Raw genomic sequence first — 12,982 nt, 5'->3', positions numbered from 1 at the left:
AAGCCCCTACCACGGACTTAGGATGTGGATTAGAAGTTAAGTTGTCATGGCTGTTCATAGCCTGTCCGTAGCGACTCGGGACGAAAAGTCGGATATCACGGTCCTGCATAAAATCTAATGCTCGTCGAAGTCTAGTTATTATTTCCCGCATTCTCGGTGGTCCTTTTTCCCTCTTCCCATATCGCTCACTGCAACACAACGTGAGGCCAAGCAGATTTGCGCATTCAGCCTCAAACGTGTCGCAAGCAAGCGAGAAAGCCAACCGTGGCCAACCCATGTCGACGTCATGGGCACTCGGGTTTTTAATTGACGCAATATGGATCTGAAGTGGCCATACAACCAATCATGTACCGCGAAGGCCGTATAGCCGGTCGATCTCAACATCCCTCAAATGACGTCGCTCGACTAGCCCTTTCCGGCCCTTGTCTCTTTCTTTGGGCTTCACAGCTCAACAGTCAGTGACCTTACACTGACTAACGATTGGTCACCGCTAGTGTTTGCTTCTTGTGGTGAAGCCACGGGAATCTAACAGTACGAGTATCATTCTGTTTCAAGCAGGTCAACTACTTCTCCTATCAGTAGGTATTTCCGCCTCTTGACCGGCCATTGATCGTGGGAGGAGAAGTTGCATCGATATGCTTCTCTAGGTGCTCCTTCAGTGGCGTTTTCTACTCCATAAAATCCCAGCGACCAGCGCGAATGTCATCCTCCTGGTCAGAACATCCTTCTTTCCACGCAGCAGGTACAAGTACCAGGCTGCAAAACTACCCGGGATACCAACGAAGCCGGTCTACAATGTAGTAGAGTTGGGTCCAATTGTGCAACATCGCGCTGGGCTAAAACAGTAACGATGGACTCTTTGATCACTGCTTGATCTTCAGCACAGTCCTGATGCGTTCTTGTTGACTCTGGTTGACTCCGATTTTTCCAAGGTAGTCGTGAAGCCCGCCATAGGACGACTTCAGATGTTGGAGAATTCTCTCACAGAAATCAGGAGGACAACCCGCAAACGACTCATCTAGGCCAATGCTTGATATCTCTTCCATTCTTGCTGCTTTCTCCGGCTCCAATTCTGGTTCAGATCTGACATAGTCCTTGGCGATGGCTTCGACGTCGATATCGCAGAGCAGAAGGACTAACAAAATGATGATGCCTGTTCTGTCTTTTCCTTGAGTGCAATTCACCATCACCGGCCAAGTGTTTTGGTCGGCTAGGACGTCAAAGACTTGTTTGACCTCGGGACCACTGTGGTCAAGGGTATCGATGCCGAGACCTGTAAGCCCCCGAGGCTGCATCAACTCCCGTCCCAAGACCGAAATGCCTTCGGTACGATATCCAAGAGCCATAAGAAAGACCAACTTGGCCAGACTGGTATATTTCAGTTGCCATATGAGGTGTCGCTCGAATCCTTTGCCATTGAGGTTAATCTTGGCATATCGGATGCTGGAAATCTGGTACGATTGAGCAACATCCTGGTCGACTGAAGGAATCGCAGCAGATTGGGAGGCAAAGTCGATTTCTGAGCGTTTCTTGGCCGCATTGATATGTTCTGTCTTGGAACGAAGGTCGATGATGGTGTTAATTTTGAATTTGTTGACCAGCTGATCACGATCCGACGGACTGCATTCATCCGGTCGGGCACTCCTGAAGAGGAAACCTGTCTTCAAGACTTCTGTCCCCACGATCGAATTGATGTGAGCACCAACATCGCGGAAATTGAGGAGGTTATCAAATTTCTGGTTGTCTGCATCTGCCATGACGACCATGTGGAAGAGATTCCAGCACCAGTCTCTCTGTAGTGACGCTTTTTCGAGGTTCTCGTACCATGGATTGGGGGCCAAAACAATGATCTTCAGGATTAATCAGGTTGTGGAGAACTGGAGCTCGAATCGAACATCTCTCACAGGCCTCGTCCCTGCTCCTGGTCACCAGCTGCGAAATGTCTTCTGCTCTCTGATTGAGGCGTGCTACAAGTGCAATCATCTCGACCAAACAGGATAAGAGAAAACAGGTAAGCGAGCCCCGTGCATGATTGGGGAAAAGGGTGCCTCAGGCTCTTCAAGGCCTAAACAGTTACTCGTCCTTGTCGTATCTCCGCAGCAAGCATCATGCCCATAATATTTTTCATCGTCAACATCAGCGTTCACGAGCGTTCTAGATACCTAGCGATGATCGATGGAGCGTTCTTCGACGCCAGAGGCTAAGTTAACTACGGGTCCGTGACGGTCCTCTCGGCGGGCAACCAGCTGTCAATAGTCGCCAGAAGCAGAGTTCCAAGCTGGAGCAACAAGCCACAGACCAGTTAAGAGGTTCTGCTCCCGCTTTGGCTCTTCTTACATGACGTATGTGGTGTCCATGACATACACAAGCGCATGCTCTTGGTAATGGCACCACCGTGACCACCTAACTCTCGACACGGCGGCAACTGTAGAAAGCTCTTTTTCTCTGTATTGTAAGCTGGCAGTGCTTGTTACACCTCAAGCTGCGCCAGTTCATTCGCATTCTTATGTCGTGGTAGTGTCGCTGTCGCTCAAAGCACTGTCATACCTTCATTTATCTGCGTCATTCGGCCAAGAAACATGTCGGCAACCAGTGCCACTCCGCGCTCCAGCTTCTCCCACTCCAACAAGCTGGAAGACCAAGGTCAGTCGTCCATCAGCGTCGCGCCTGTACAACAAATCATTGACGTGAATTGCAGCAGCATCAGCAGCTTTACGTGACTCTCGAGATACTGCTCGAAAGCGAAGCTCCTCCTCCGTTCTTGACGGGGACGGCCGGCTATCTTCTGCCAGTCAGCTCAACCCCGCCGTCGACTCCTTCCGACAGCACGCTAATAATTCTACCAGGTGCCGCCCTATCGCTAAAGTACGCTCGAGCCCAAGACCTACCTTCTTATCCCTCGACTGGAGGAGTAAAATTAGCCTCCGCCGGCGCAGCCGCCAGTCTCGCAGAGTCAAACAAGAAACCCTTCGAACATTGGACGCCGAGTTCAATTCCTGCAGCAAACACAGCTGCCACTATAGCAAAGGATTACGAGATGGAGCCGCTATGGCAGCCAGAGTCCAGCAAAGCTGGCTCAAAAGCCGCAATCGCCGCACAGAGAGATTCTGCGCCGGTAGACATTTGGAAGGCGCCGGAAACGGAGCAGGGTTCCTCTGCTGCGTCTTCTGCGCTTCACAATCAATTCTCTCCGCCTGCGATAACCGAGAGGGAAGTCTCGTCCGATGGTCGCAAAAAGGCACTTCTAGCCGCCACAGCATCCATGTCAAGTGGAAGACGCCGGGCCGAATCAGCACCTATGCGGCCGCAACCACCACAAGGCAACTCTGCATGGGCCCTCAAGGCGGCAGGATCAGTACATGGACGGAAACCTTCTGATGCACCAGCACCGCAGGCAGTCGATATGTTGGGCGCGGATCCAGCCAGAGTCCAGAACATCGCCCGAAATAATGTTAACAGACAGATGTATACCGCAAACCCTCCGGTCGCAATTGAGGTTGAGGAGAAGAATCGGCAGGACACTTTGCGTGCATCTGCAGTAGCCATGGCGCGGAAGATGTATGCCATTCAACAAGCACAAATTGATGAAGCAAAGGGATCCCGTCGGTCAGACAGTCATTTTGCCGCATACACTGCCCGGCAGAGAGCACTATCAGATGCAGCGAATCAAGTTGTGCCCGAAGAGGCTCCTCGATACGAGAACCTAGAGGAAGCTGCGCGCAGGTTGGCGCAGGAGCGTTTGTCTAGATTACATGACGAACACGCAGAATACCGACAGTACTATGGTCAGCAGTCGCCACCTAAACAGTCTCGACTAACGATACGGCGCGGTCGGAGGACCCCCAATCTCCAACAGGAGGATAGTGACTCAGATGAAGAGCAGTCTCGGAAGATCAGATCGCAAATGTCCATCTTCCAGAGCAAGTTGGCTGAGGTTGACGGCAAGAAGCGACAAGCCGACAGAGATGCATTGCTGGCAATTGCTCACAAGAATGTCACTGCACGTATGAATGCAATAGATGAAAAGGTGTTTAGTGAGACGGGCAAGACAAGCCCTCAACAACGAGAACTATGGGAGCGACAAGCTCGAGAAAGAGCTCAACGAGAAAGCGACGAAAGAATGATCAATGTTGGGAAAGTCCATATTGGAGGTGGCAAATATCTGGAGCAGTCAGAGATCGATGCTATTGCGAAGGCTCGGTTGCAACCAACCTTGGACGAAATCACCGAGAAGGCTGAAAAGCAACGAGCCAGGGATGAGGAAATCAGGCAAGAGCAAGAAAGAATCAAGGCTGAGCAGGAAGCCGAGAAATCGCGTCTAGCACAAGAGAAAGCAGAACAGAGGGCCGCAGCTGGTATGATTTCTGCTTTGTATCTGAGAGTCAGCACTAACCCAGATTTAGAACGAGAAAAAGCTGAAGCCAAGGCTCAAAGAGCTGAAGAGAAACGAGTTCAGCATGAGCAAAAACATGAAGAACGACGTATCAAGACCGAACAAAAGGCTGCCGAAAGGAAGGCACGCGACGAGGCTAGAGCGGCCGCTGATGAGGAGAAGAGACAGTCGGGAGCCACTAAGCCTCGGATCCTGCCCAGCTTCCTCTCGAAAGGAGCTGCAGGAGGAGGAACAGCCGCAGCTGTTGACGGCACGGCACATGCATCAGAGGGCACCGCAGGAACTATGACGGTGCCCGAAGTGGAGCCTGGGGAGATCACTGGAGACACTGTTCACGACCAGGTCACACTCGATGCAGGTGAAGCCGCCTATGCTGTTGCCGCCATTGACGTCGAAGATGAGGCGGCAATCAAGCCGACGGCAGAGTCAAGAGACGCAGAGGATGTTGGCCTCAAGGACGAGACTCACGGTCACCCATATACGGCGGCACAGGAACCAACATCACCCACGTTCCCCGCCTCGCCAGCCTCGCCGTCTAAGCGAGATTCGAAGGTGAAGTCCTGGTTCAAGAGATTCAGGAGTGGAAGCAAAACAGAGAACGAATCGGAGACGCCAGCTCTGCGAGATGGAGAGCCTGATCCCATGGGAACGGGTCGGACTGCCGAACCGATCAAGAGTACGGAGGAAGAGGACAAGCACGAGTCTGATTCTATTCGCGACGTCGCTCTGGCGGGTCGAAAGAGTGAAGCAGAAACGGACGACATGTACGGCGACTCTAACCGGCCAGAGGGAAGAGTCTCTCCAGTACATGACGAGCCGACGAGCCATCAGATTGTCACCGGAGGTACCGAGCCAGAGAGGTCGGTCAGCCCAGTGTCTGAATCATCTGAGCTCAGTCAGGAACCGTTTGTGATTGCTGCTGATGTGGCCTCTTCGAGGTATTCAGCAGACGCCGGAGGATCAAAGCGAGACTCTGGTATGGACCAGGCTGGAGCCGTATCCGACACCGACTCCGAGCCTCGAGGTAGGAAAGGCTTCCGCGAGCGACTCCTCAAGAAGGTCATCCCTGGCAGGCACAAGGACGAGGATAAGCATAAGTCTGCCACAGAGACCGCTGCAGTAAAACCGACATCCCCTATTGCAGAGGAAACCACCCACTACCAGACCACAGAACCAGCGGAGCATGCTCCGACTGATGAGACTCACGCCAACCCGGACCCTCAAGTCCTTGCAAAGACCGAACCATTGAGGGAGAAGATCCAGGAGCCGTCGACAACCTCGACTGAAGCCGCCAACACCGCGACAGATGCAACGACCCCAGCACTAACGCACACACAAACCAACGGCGAAGACGACGACGACGACTTCGAAGAGGCACGCGATACATTCGATGAACAGAGATTAGGTCCACCGCCCAAGCTAGTCGAAGTATCCAAGATGGAGGCGCCGCGTTTGGTCGAGGTCAGCAGTCCGACGCAAAAGAAGTCCACAGAGTCTCCAGCCGGCCGCAACAGCATTGGTAGTGGGAGTCGGTTTACGGAGGAGCTGTAAGATATGGCAGAATCCGCCGGATGAGGGTCGAATATCATGGTGGGGAGAACAAGAGGGACGGAAGGATACGGAGCGACCGATACTCGATATTGCTTATCTGGATGAGCTTGATGATTGATTACTGGATATTTGCGATATCCAGTCTATGTGCTGTCAATTTTGCATGCTACGCTATGTTATGCTATACCAGGGTTTACGCTAGGATTAAGTTGCATGTTACAGCATCTCATACCAGATGAATGTCACTACCTGAATGCTAGCATCGTGCATGTCCATGGCTTTCTATTTAACGATGCATAGGCTGATGGTTAATAACATCGTAGACACCATCATATACCAAGGACATCTCGCGAGGCTGGCTGGAGTTATGGAACTTCCCAAATTGGGCAACTTACGCGAGAAATTTCTATGGGACCTTGACAGATGCATGGTGGGCCCGCTTTCTTTTAACAGAACATGTGGTTGAAGGCCCTGCTACCACTTCATACGTAAATTTTCGTCCCAATAGACGTCGTCAGCACCATGTCGGGCCTACTAGGAGCCGGCTACGAGTCCAGCGGCGACGAGGCTCCCGTCGCGCAACCTCCTCCAGCGCGGCCGAAGGCTGTGAATGCGGCACCAGAGGTATCAATAGAGGTTTGGTCTTCTTTCCTGAGGCATGCTGCTGGTCGACCTAACAATGTGCAGGATGCGTCTGAAATGCAGATAATGTTAGCGAACCCTACGAGTACAGCCCTCACATACAACGCCACATATGACAATCTTTCGAGACCGTCGCAAGGCCCAGCCAACCCGTTTGTATCCTCGACTGGAAATGTCCTGAAGCGCAAAAATGTCCTCACCGGGAATGCGGAGGAGACCAGCATGTCCGAAGCCACCTTCAAAACTCAACACAGAACCTTCCAGAGTTTGGGCTACACGAAAGACCCCAGCTTGGACGGCGCCTTCGTGGGAAACCAATCTGCGATCGCAAAATATGGTGGAAAAGACGTTGTCCAACTACGGCATTCTAGAGAAGAAAGCGCAATGATCCGGGCCAAGAGACAGAAAAAGGGTGACAGCAGTATAGTCGACGGCGAGGGCGCATACCTTGGACCATGGGCGAGATATACAAGCGACGACGTCGCCTACGAACAGGCCGAAGCCGCAGCCGACCAGGAACTAGCCTCGGACGAAGAATGGGTAGAAGAAGGCATCGAGCCTCTACCGGCCCCACCAAAGGAAGCCACAGCATACGCCGAAGATTCCAGCGTTGCTGAGACCACGGAATTCCACGGTGCTTCAGAGTTGGACTACCAAGGCCGCACCTACATGCACATCCCTCAAGATCTGGACATCGACCTACGCAAAGAGCCTGGCTCCATACAGAATTACGTCCCCAAGAAACTCATACACGTATACAAGTACCACACCAAGCCCATCACATCACTACGTTTCATTCCGAAATCTTCACATCTCCTACTCTCTTCCTCCGCCGACGCAAAGATCGCACTTTGGGACGCCCATCACGACCGCACTCTTCTCCGGACCTTCTCCGGACACAACAAAGCCATCACAGACACCGACTTCCATCCCACCGGCCGCACATTCCTCTCGGCCTCTTACGACCGCCAAATGAAACTCTGGGACACCGAGACAGGAAAATGCATATCACGGTTCACCACCGGGAAAACGCCGCACACATTGCGCTTCCACCCCGACGGCAACGAGTTCATTGCCGGCATGTCCGACAAGAAGATCGTACAATTCGACACACGCTCGGGCGAGCTCACGCAGGAATACGACCACCACCTGGGGCCCATCAACACGCTTACATTCGTCGACGAGGGCCGCCGATTCATATCCACCTCCGACGACAAGTCCCTGCGGGCGTGGGAATACGGCATCCCCGTGCCCATCAAGTTCATCGCGGACCCGAGCATGTACGCGCTCGTCCGGGCCACGCCGCACCCGAGCGGCAAGTACGTGGCATTCCAGAGCGCGGACAACCAGATCGTCGTGTACGCGGCGGGCGACAAGTTCCGGCAGAACCGCAAGAAAGGGTTCCGCGGACACAACACGAGCGGGTATGCGATTGACGTGGCGATCTCTCCGGACGGCGGAATCATTGCGTCCGGCGATACGGGAGGGTATGTTTGCTTTTGGGACTGGAAGACGGGCAAGATGTGGCATAAGATCCAGGCGGGCGGGGAAGGCACGGGCGCAGTCACCTGCGTCGCGTGGCATGGCCAAGAGAGTAGTAAGGTTGCCACGGGCGGCTTGGATGGTATTATCAGGTACTGGGATTGAGAGGCAGTCTTCTTTTTTGCGCGACCGATCGTGGAAAAATGGAAGGGGGACTTTGTCGTTTCGTCGCGGCGGTGGGACCAGACATGCGCCATGTGCTCGCCCCCCGAGTGATATGATCAATGATAAAAAGGAAGTGCTTGCTCCACGTCCACGGCATTTTGCACGAGCTGCTGGCCAGGTTCTTGACTACTGCTGCTCATCCCCCGATCGGCTCAACCTGGTCTTGATTTACGGAAATCGATGATCAAGGCTTGATCTTCAAGATCGTCTCTCGACCCCTACACTCTACCCAAACTTGGCGTGATAATGACAGCACACGCCTGACGCTTGGACGAACTCTACTGGCACCATGGACGAACGAGATTATCATGTCGAGGAGGGAGTCCCGTGGGTATGTTTGGGTTGGTCTACATAGCTTTGTCAAAGTATTAATACACCATCCAAGCAGTCTACATTTCATTTTTTGAACACCCGGAGATCGGTCTCTGTACAAGGGGTCATGGCTTGAATGTGAGGCGAGATGCCAGACTGTCGCAGAGCCAGCATAAGTACAAGCACCTCACATGCCTCGTCCAACAGCCTCTATGCTCCCGAGGTTTCTGGTCCGTCTGTTACCACCATAGCCGTAGTTATCCGGCTCGACAGTGCTCAGTCGGTTCTCGACCACTTGCCAGTCAATGCAGTCCCACCACGCCGTCAGATATGCACGTTTCCCCAACACACCGTAGTCCGGGATCCACTGGTGTTCCCAGACATTGACACACAAAATGGGCTGGGCGTTCAGCAGGCCAGTGAATCGGTTCGTTTGGTTGGCACTAAATTGGCCAAAGGAACCAGCAGTCTGTCCCCCGCTGGCGATGACTCGCGGTCTACCAGCAACTCCACTCTTGAGATCGTCTGCAAGCTGTCGGCCATTGAAATTCGCCATGTCCCGTGTATCTCGCCGCGGAGCCGCTTCGGGATACGGACTGCCGGCGTTGTATGTGGCCAAGATTGTCATTCCGCCGGCGGAGGGTGGCTTCATCAGCCAGACGAAGCCGTTTCCAAACATGGCGTCGGCTGTCTCGAGGAATTCGGAGCGCAGGTGGTCCACCGATTCAAAGTCCATCTCAATATTTCGCATCGTTTGCATGCCTGGACGCCGCTGCGCAGGATCTTCACTGTCTGTCAGGGCTTCCCAAAAGAAATGTGTGTGATTTGCCATTGCTGCATGGTTGTAGAGAGCTGCCCGTTCCGGTCGGTGGGAGCATTGAAAGTGGAGGTCTCTGGGTTGGACAGATTCGTCGGGTGTGCCTGCAAGAGGTATGTCAGAGGATCGTACTCTTGTCTTGTTCCAACTCTTGACGTTACAAGTCTGAGAAATTGCGCACCTTGGGTGTATTCTGTTAACTTGTCGCATAGATATTGCGAGTATTTGGCGTAAGTTTCTTGGTAGGCATTCGCTGAGAGGAACCCGGGGACGCCATTATTGGCAAATCTGTCTTGCTTCTGATGGTCAGTCCATGTAGGTGGTGTATGCTTGCTTCGACACTGCGTTCGGGGAAGAGCAGACTGGGAGAGAAAGGTCAGTTGAGCACACCATCGTCGGAGTTGGTTGAACGTACAGCCTGTTTGACGACAGCTCGCAGCAGAGACTGCGGCCTCGTCGAAGGTCGTGTGATCATGAACGGAAGATGGAGCGATCCAACCTCATTGCCCAAGGAAGCAACTTAATTGTACTGAGTACCGACTACCAAATTTCTCGAAGTAATGGCCGCAGTGTCTGTAAGGGGAATAGTGTCTTGCTTGGGCTCTGAACCAATCATGGAGCTTAATTAGTGACCCTTGTCTGACATGAGAAGCACGGTCAGCCTCATCAGACTCATCAGAATTTCTCGCTGAGACCGGCGTCCTGCGTTGTCAGACCACTACATTTTCCAACCACTGGCTGAGCTCTGCCTTTCTGCTGAGTTTCGATTCTGAAACGCCTGTGCCACCTCCTCCCTTTCAAAACACCATCTACAGCTGTGAAAACATCCAGATATCAACAGCCAATCCTTTCGACCTGGTCGGCTGTTTCGGACGCATCAATGCGTTTGCTATCCACCACCAGGTCGCGCAATCCGCCGGCAAGCGGCAAGCCACTGGCTATTCTCGGAGCATTTTCAACATCCAGCTGCATATTCATAGTCAATGGCTATCCAAGGGCCAAAAGTCTACCTTCAACAGCGCGCATCGTCGGTCTGGATCAGACTCACTCTTCCTAATGGTCTATAATGGGTGTCCCGCGCGGCCTTTTCTTTGTAGGTTTGTCAAAGGTGAGGACATCACTATTTCTTTGTTCAGTTCTCAAAGCCTTTGTTATCACGCTTCGTTCGTGCTGCTATTTTCGCGTTTACTGTCAAAGGTCCTGGTGACTAGGCTTTATACATCACAAACGCTTCGTACTACCTCTGCAAACTCACCTCTGTATGATATCTAATCTTTCGAAACTCTTCGACATGCATCTCACATCAAGCGCAAGCACGCTGCGCCTCGTATGGGCCGCGTCCACCGTTCTATCAAGGGCCTCAGCCTTCAGAGCAACACCAACAGCAGCTGATACCCTCTCATTGCTCACACGCCGAGATGACCTGTCCTGCTCAGCAGTCGACTCCAAACTACCCAGCAACTTCAATTGCCCTTCCCGCACGAACTGCATATCACTGGACAACTCATCATCAGGGCTCTGCTGTCCAGACAACAACAACTGCACCAACATCCAGACGGTTTCCTGCAACATCCAGACCCAGAACATAACAGCAAATACCGATGCCCCCATCTTCACCACGAGGTTAGGAGACAAGCTACCAAGCTGCGCCGACGCTTGCTGTCCTTTCGGATATCAGTGCATTCTGTCCCCAGATGGGAAGAATGTCTGCAACCTCATCGCCAGCACCAGCAAGACCGGCACTTCCTCCTCATCATCTTCCAGTAGCTCTTCCACCGCCTCTCAAACGTCGACCTCCAGCTCAACCGCCACATCAACACCGCTCTCCACTGGCCTCACCTCCTCCGCCGCCCAGACATCGACATGCAACAAATTCCCTGTTGGCGTCTTCCTCGCCGGCTTCTTCCCCGGGATGTTCATCGGCGCCTTCCTCATGCTCGCCTGGGTCATCTGCTCCGGCCGCCACCGCAAACCCAACAGCAGCTCACGCAGCTCGACCGGCTCGGGCTCATCCGTCTACAAACCTACCATCTCCGACCCCATCCCACTGGGCTCCCCCAGCGGCGGTTTGAGAACCGACTTCCTCCGCCGCACCACCGGCCGCGCGAAATCCATCTTCTCCACAAGATCCCAAGTACCAGGTGGTGGCGGTCCCAGCACGAGCGCATCACACTGGAAAATGCCCACGCCTCCCGTGCCCAACAACATCCCCACAACCGGGACCACGCCTGGCGCCGCACAGCCTGTGACTCCAGAGCGCCGTCTCGCGCACGAACTCAGCTCCGAGAGCATCCGCGTCTTCTCGCCGCCGAGCGGCACCGGCGTGATGGTGCAGCCCGTCCCCGCGCACATCGCTCCCTTGAGGGGCATGAGCGCGCAGCGGTACAATTACAATGCCAGAAACCCAGGCGCAGCAGACAGTATGGGCAGTCCGTTCCAGTCGCCCCCCAAAGGCACGTCCTTTTCGACTGACAATGCGCACAGCGACGCCTACGCCAACGCCCAGACGAACGCCCGAGGCGTGAGCACGTATTCGGCCGTCTCTTCACTCGCCGAGCACGAACATGAACCCGAGACACTCACACCAGCGCGCTACGAGCCGACGGGCTGGACGCCGACGGTGACGAAGCGCGTGCGTCCCGAGGGCGCGGGAGAGCTGGAGAGCAGACCGACCACGACTTTCACCGAGATGCTCCATGAAGCGGGGTTCCCGGATCCGATGAACGAGTACGGTACGCCGGCTGTGCCGAAGATACCGGATACCTACGGCAATGGCAGTGGCAGCCGTGGGAGAAAATGGTGATGAATAGGAGACTTAGTTCTGCATTGAATGAGTTGTACAGAGAGTGGAAACGCCGCAGTGGACTAGCTTTGTGACCGAGCTGGTTGAGTCATTATCATTTATTTTTGTGTATTGCTTGCCAGCGATGCGTACCTCTTTGATTGTCAAATAGTAATTACTATCGCTACTCTGGCCCTGTGGGATGTGGGATATTGCCAGAGGTTACTCCGTAATGGAAATCTTTAATTGCTTATTTTGACGTCCTGTTGAATCCCTGATCCCATACCAGTCGTACTGTACTACGTATAATGTGATATTGTCCGTGTGGGTGCAATATGGATTGCATTGGTTAAAGGTGTTAGTATAATTTGGCGCAATGTCAACGTCAACGCGAATATCACAAGCATAGCGGCGCCACGCCAAAGGTCTGATAGCAGAAATACTTGGTCGTAACCCGTCTTCCCTTGCCTCTCTGTGCTTGTGCAAGGGCGTGAGCAAACGCCGCGAAAAAGTCGCTCCGGCAGACGGGGTCTCTGATCTGCTTCGATCGATCGACCGCCCAGGCCGTATCTTCTTCGTGTATGCTCTGGATTGCACAGAGGAAAAGCCGCCGGAGATATCCGGAACTGAGCTTGCCTGTATGGCACAAGACGTTCCAGTCGCCATCGACAATCCCCCTGGATATGTCGCATGGCCTGCTTTGCTTCGGGCGATGCGAGTGGCGGATCGCTCAGAGTCCCTCCGACTTCGACGATTTCGGTCCAGTACGCTGCATTGC

General features: G+C 53.6%; 5 protein-coding genes across 5 annotated transcripts; 3 read left to right on the top strand and 2 right to left on the bottom strand.

Annotated features, from left to right (window-relative positions):
* Positions 1-526: 526 nt before the first annotated feature.
* Positions 527-2,236, bottom strand: PV05_09702 (uncharacterized protein). Its single transcript, XM_013456055.1, has one exon. It carries the CDS (start codon positions 1,764-1,766, stop codon positions 864-866), a length of 903 nt encoding a protein of 300 aa, XP_013311509.1. The 5' UTR covers positions 1,767-2,236; the 3' UTR covers positions 527-863.
* Positions 2,237-2,418: 182 nt separating this feature from the next.
* PV05_09701 (uncharacterized protein) lies at positions 2,419-6,282 on the top strand. Its single transcript, XM_013456054.1, has 4 exons — positions 2,419-2,643; positions 2,699-2,791; positions 2,847-4,355; positions 4,404-6,282. Exons 1-4 carry the CDS (start codon positions 2,580-2,582, stop codon positions 5,942-5,944), a joined length of 3,207 nt encoding a protein of 1,068 aa, XP_013311508.1. The 5' UTR covers positions 2,419-2,579; the 3' UTR covers positions 5,945-6,282.
* A 122-nt stretch (positions 6,283-6,404) lies between these two features.
* PV05_09700 (uncharacterized protein) lies at positions 6,405-8,685 on the top strand. The gene is made up of 2 exons (XM_013456053.1): positions 6,405-6,580; positions 6,632-8,685. The coding sequence occupies exons 1-2, from the start codon at positions 6,467-6,469 to the stop codon at positions 8,231-8,233; spliced, it is 1,716 nt and encodes a 571-aa protein (XP_013311507.1). The 5' UTR covers positions 6,405-6,466; the 3' UTR covers positions 8,234-8,685.
* PV05_09699 (uncharacterized protein) lies at positions 8,610-9,952 on the bottom strand. Its single transcript, XM_013456052.1, has 3 exons — positions 9,838-9,952; positions 9,604-9,784; positions 8,610-9,526 (listed from the first exon to the last, which is right to left on the bottom strand). Exons 1-3 carry the CDS (start codon positions 9,895-9,897, stop codon positions 8,793-8,795), a joined length of 975 nt encoding a protein of 324 aa, XP_013311506.1. The 5' UTR covers positions 9,898-9,952; the 3' UTR covers positions 8,610-8,792.
* A 761-nt stretch (positions 9,953-10,713) lies between these two features.
* PV05_09698 (uncharacterized protein) lies at positions 10,714-12,457 on the top strand (the record flags this gene model as incomplete). Its single annotated transcript, XM_013456051.1, has 1 exon — positions 10,714-12,457. One exon carries the CDS (start codon positions 10,714-10,716, stop codon positions 12,223-12,225), a length of 1,512 nt encoding a protein of 503 aa, XP_013311505.1. The 3' UTR covers positions 12,226-12,457.
* Positions 12,458-12,982: the final 525 nt, after the last annotated feature.

The sequence above is a fragment of the Exophiala xenobiotica genome (assembly GCF_000835505.1).
Source record: "Exophiala xenobiotica strain CBS 118157 unplaced genomic scaffold supercont1.6, whole genome shotgun sequence".
Classification (NCBI taxonomy): Eukaryota; Fungi; Ascomycota; class Eurotiomycetes; order Chaetothyriales; family Herpotrichiellaceae; genus Exophiala; species Exophiala xenobiotica.
This window is presented reverse-complemented; position numbering and strand designations above follow the sequence as displayed.

What these genes read in the sequence shown, in the direction of transcription:
- PV05_09699 (XM_013456052.1), bottom strand. Translation starts at nt 9,897, where the DNA reads ATGATCACACGACCTTCGACGAGGCCGCAGTCTCTGCTGCGAGCTGTC. An exon ending in GAGCTGTCGTCAAACAGGCT is followed by an intron (nt 9,785 to 9,837) that starts GTACGTTCAACC and finishes TTTCTCTCCCAG; the next exon opens with TCTGCTCTTCCCCGAACGCA. An exon ending in GTTAACAGAATACACCCAAG is followed by an intron (nt 9,527 to 9,603) that starts GTGCGCAATTTC and finishes TACCTCTTGCAG; the next exon opens with GCACACCCGACGAATCTGTC.
- PV05_09700 (XM_013456053.1), top strand. Translation starts at nt 6,467, where the DNA reads ATGTCGGGCCTACTAGGAGCCGGCTACGAGTCCAGCGGCGACGAGGCT. An exon ending in CACCAGAGGTATCAATAGAG is followed by an intron (nt 6,581 to 6,631) that starts GTTTGGTCTTCT and finishes AACAATGTGCAG; the next exon opens with GATGCGTCTGAAATGCAGAT.
- PV05_09701 (XM_013456054.1), top strand. Translation starts at nt 2,580, where the DNA reads ATGTCGGCAACCAGTGCCACTCCGCGCTCCAGCTTCTCCCACTCCAAC. An exon ending in CAACAAGCTGGAAGACCAAG is followed by an intron (nt 2,644 to 2,698) that starts GTCAGTCGTCCA and finishes CGTGAATTGCAG; the next exon opens with CAGCATCAGCAGCTTTACGT. An exon ending in AGAACAGAGGGCCGCAGCTG is followed by an intron (nt 4,356 to 4,403) that starts GTATGATTTCTG and finishes ACCCAGATTTAG; the next exon opens with AACGAGAAAAAGCTGAAGCC.
- PV05_09702 (XM_013456055.1), bottom strand. Translation starts at nt 1,766, where the DNA reads ATGGTCGTCATGGCAGATGCAGACAACCAGAAATTTGATAACCTCCTC.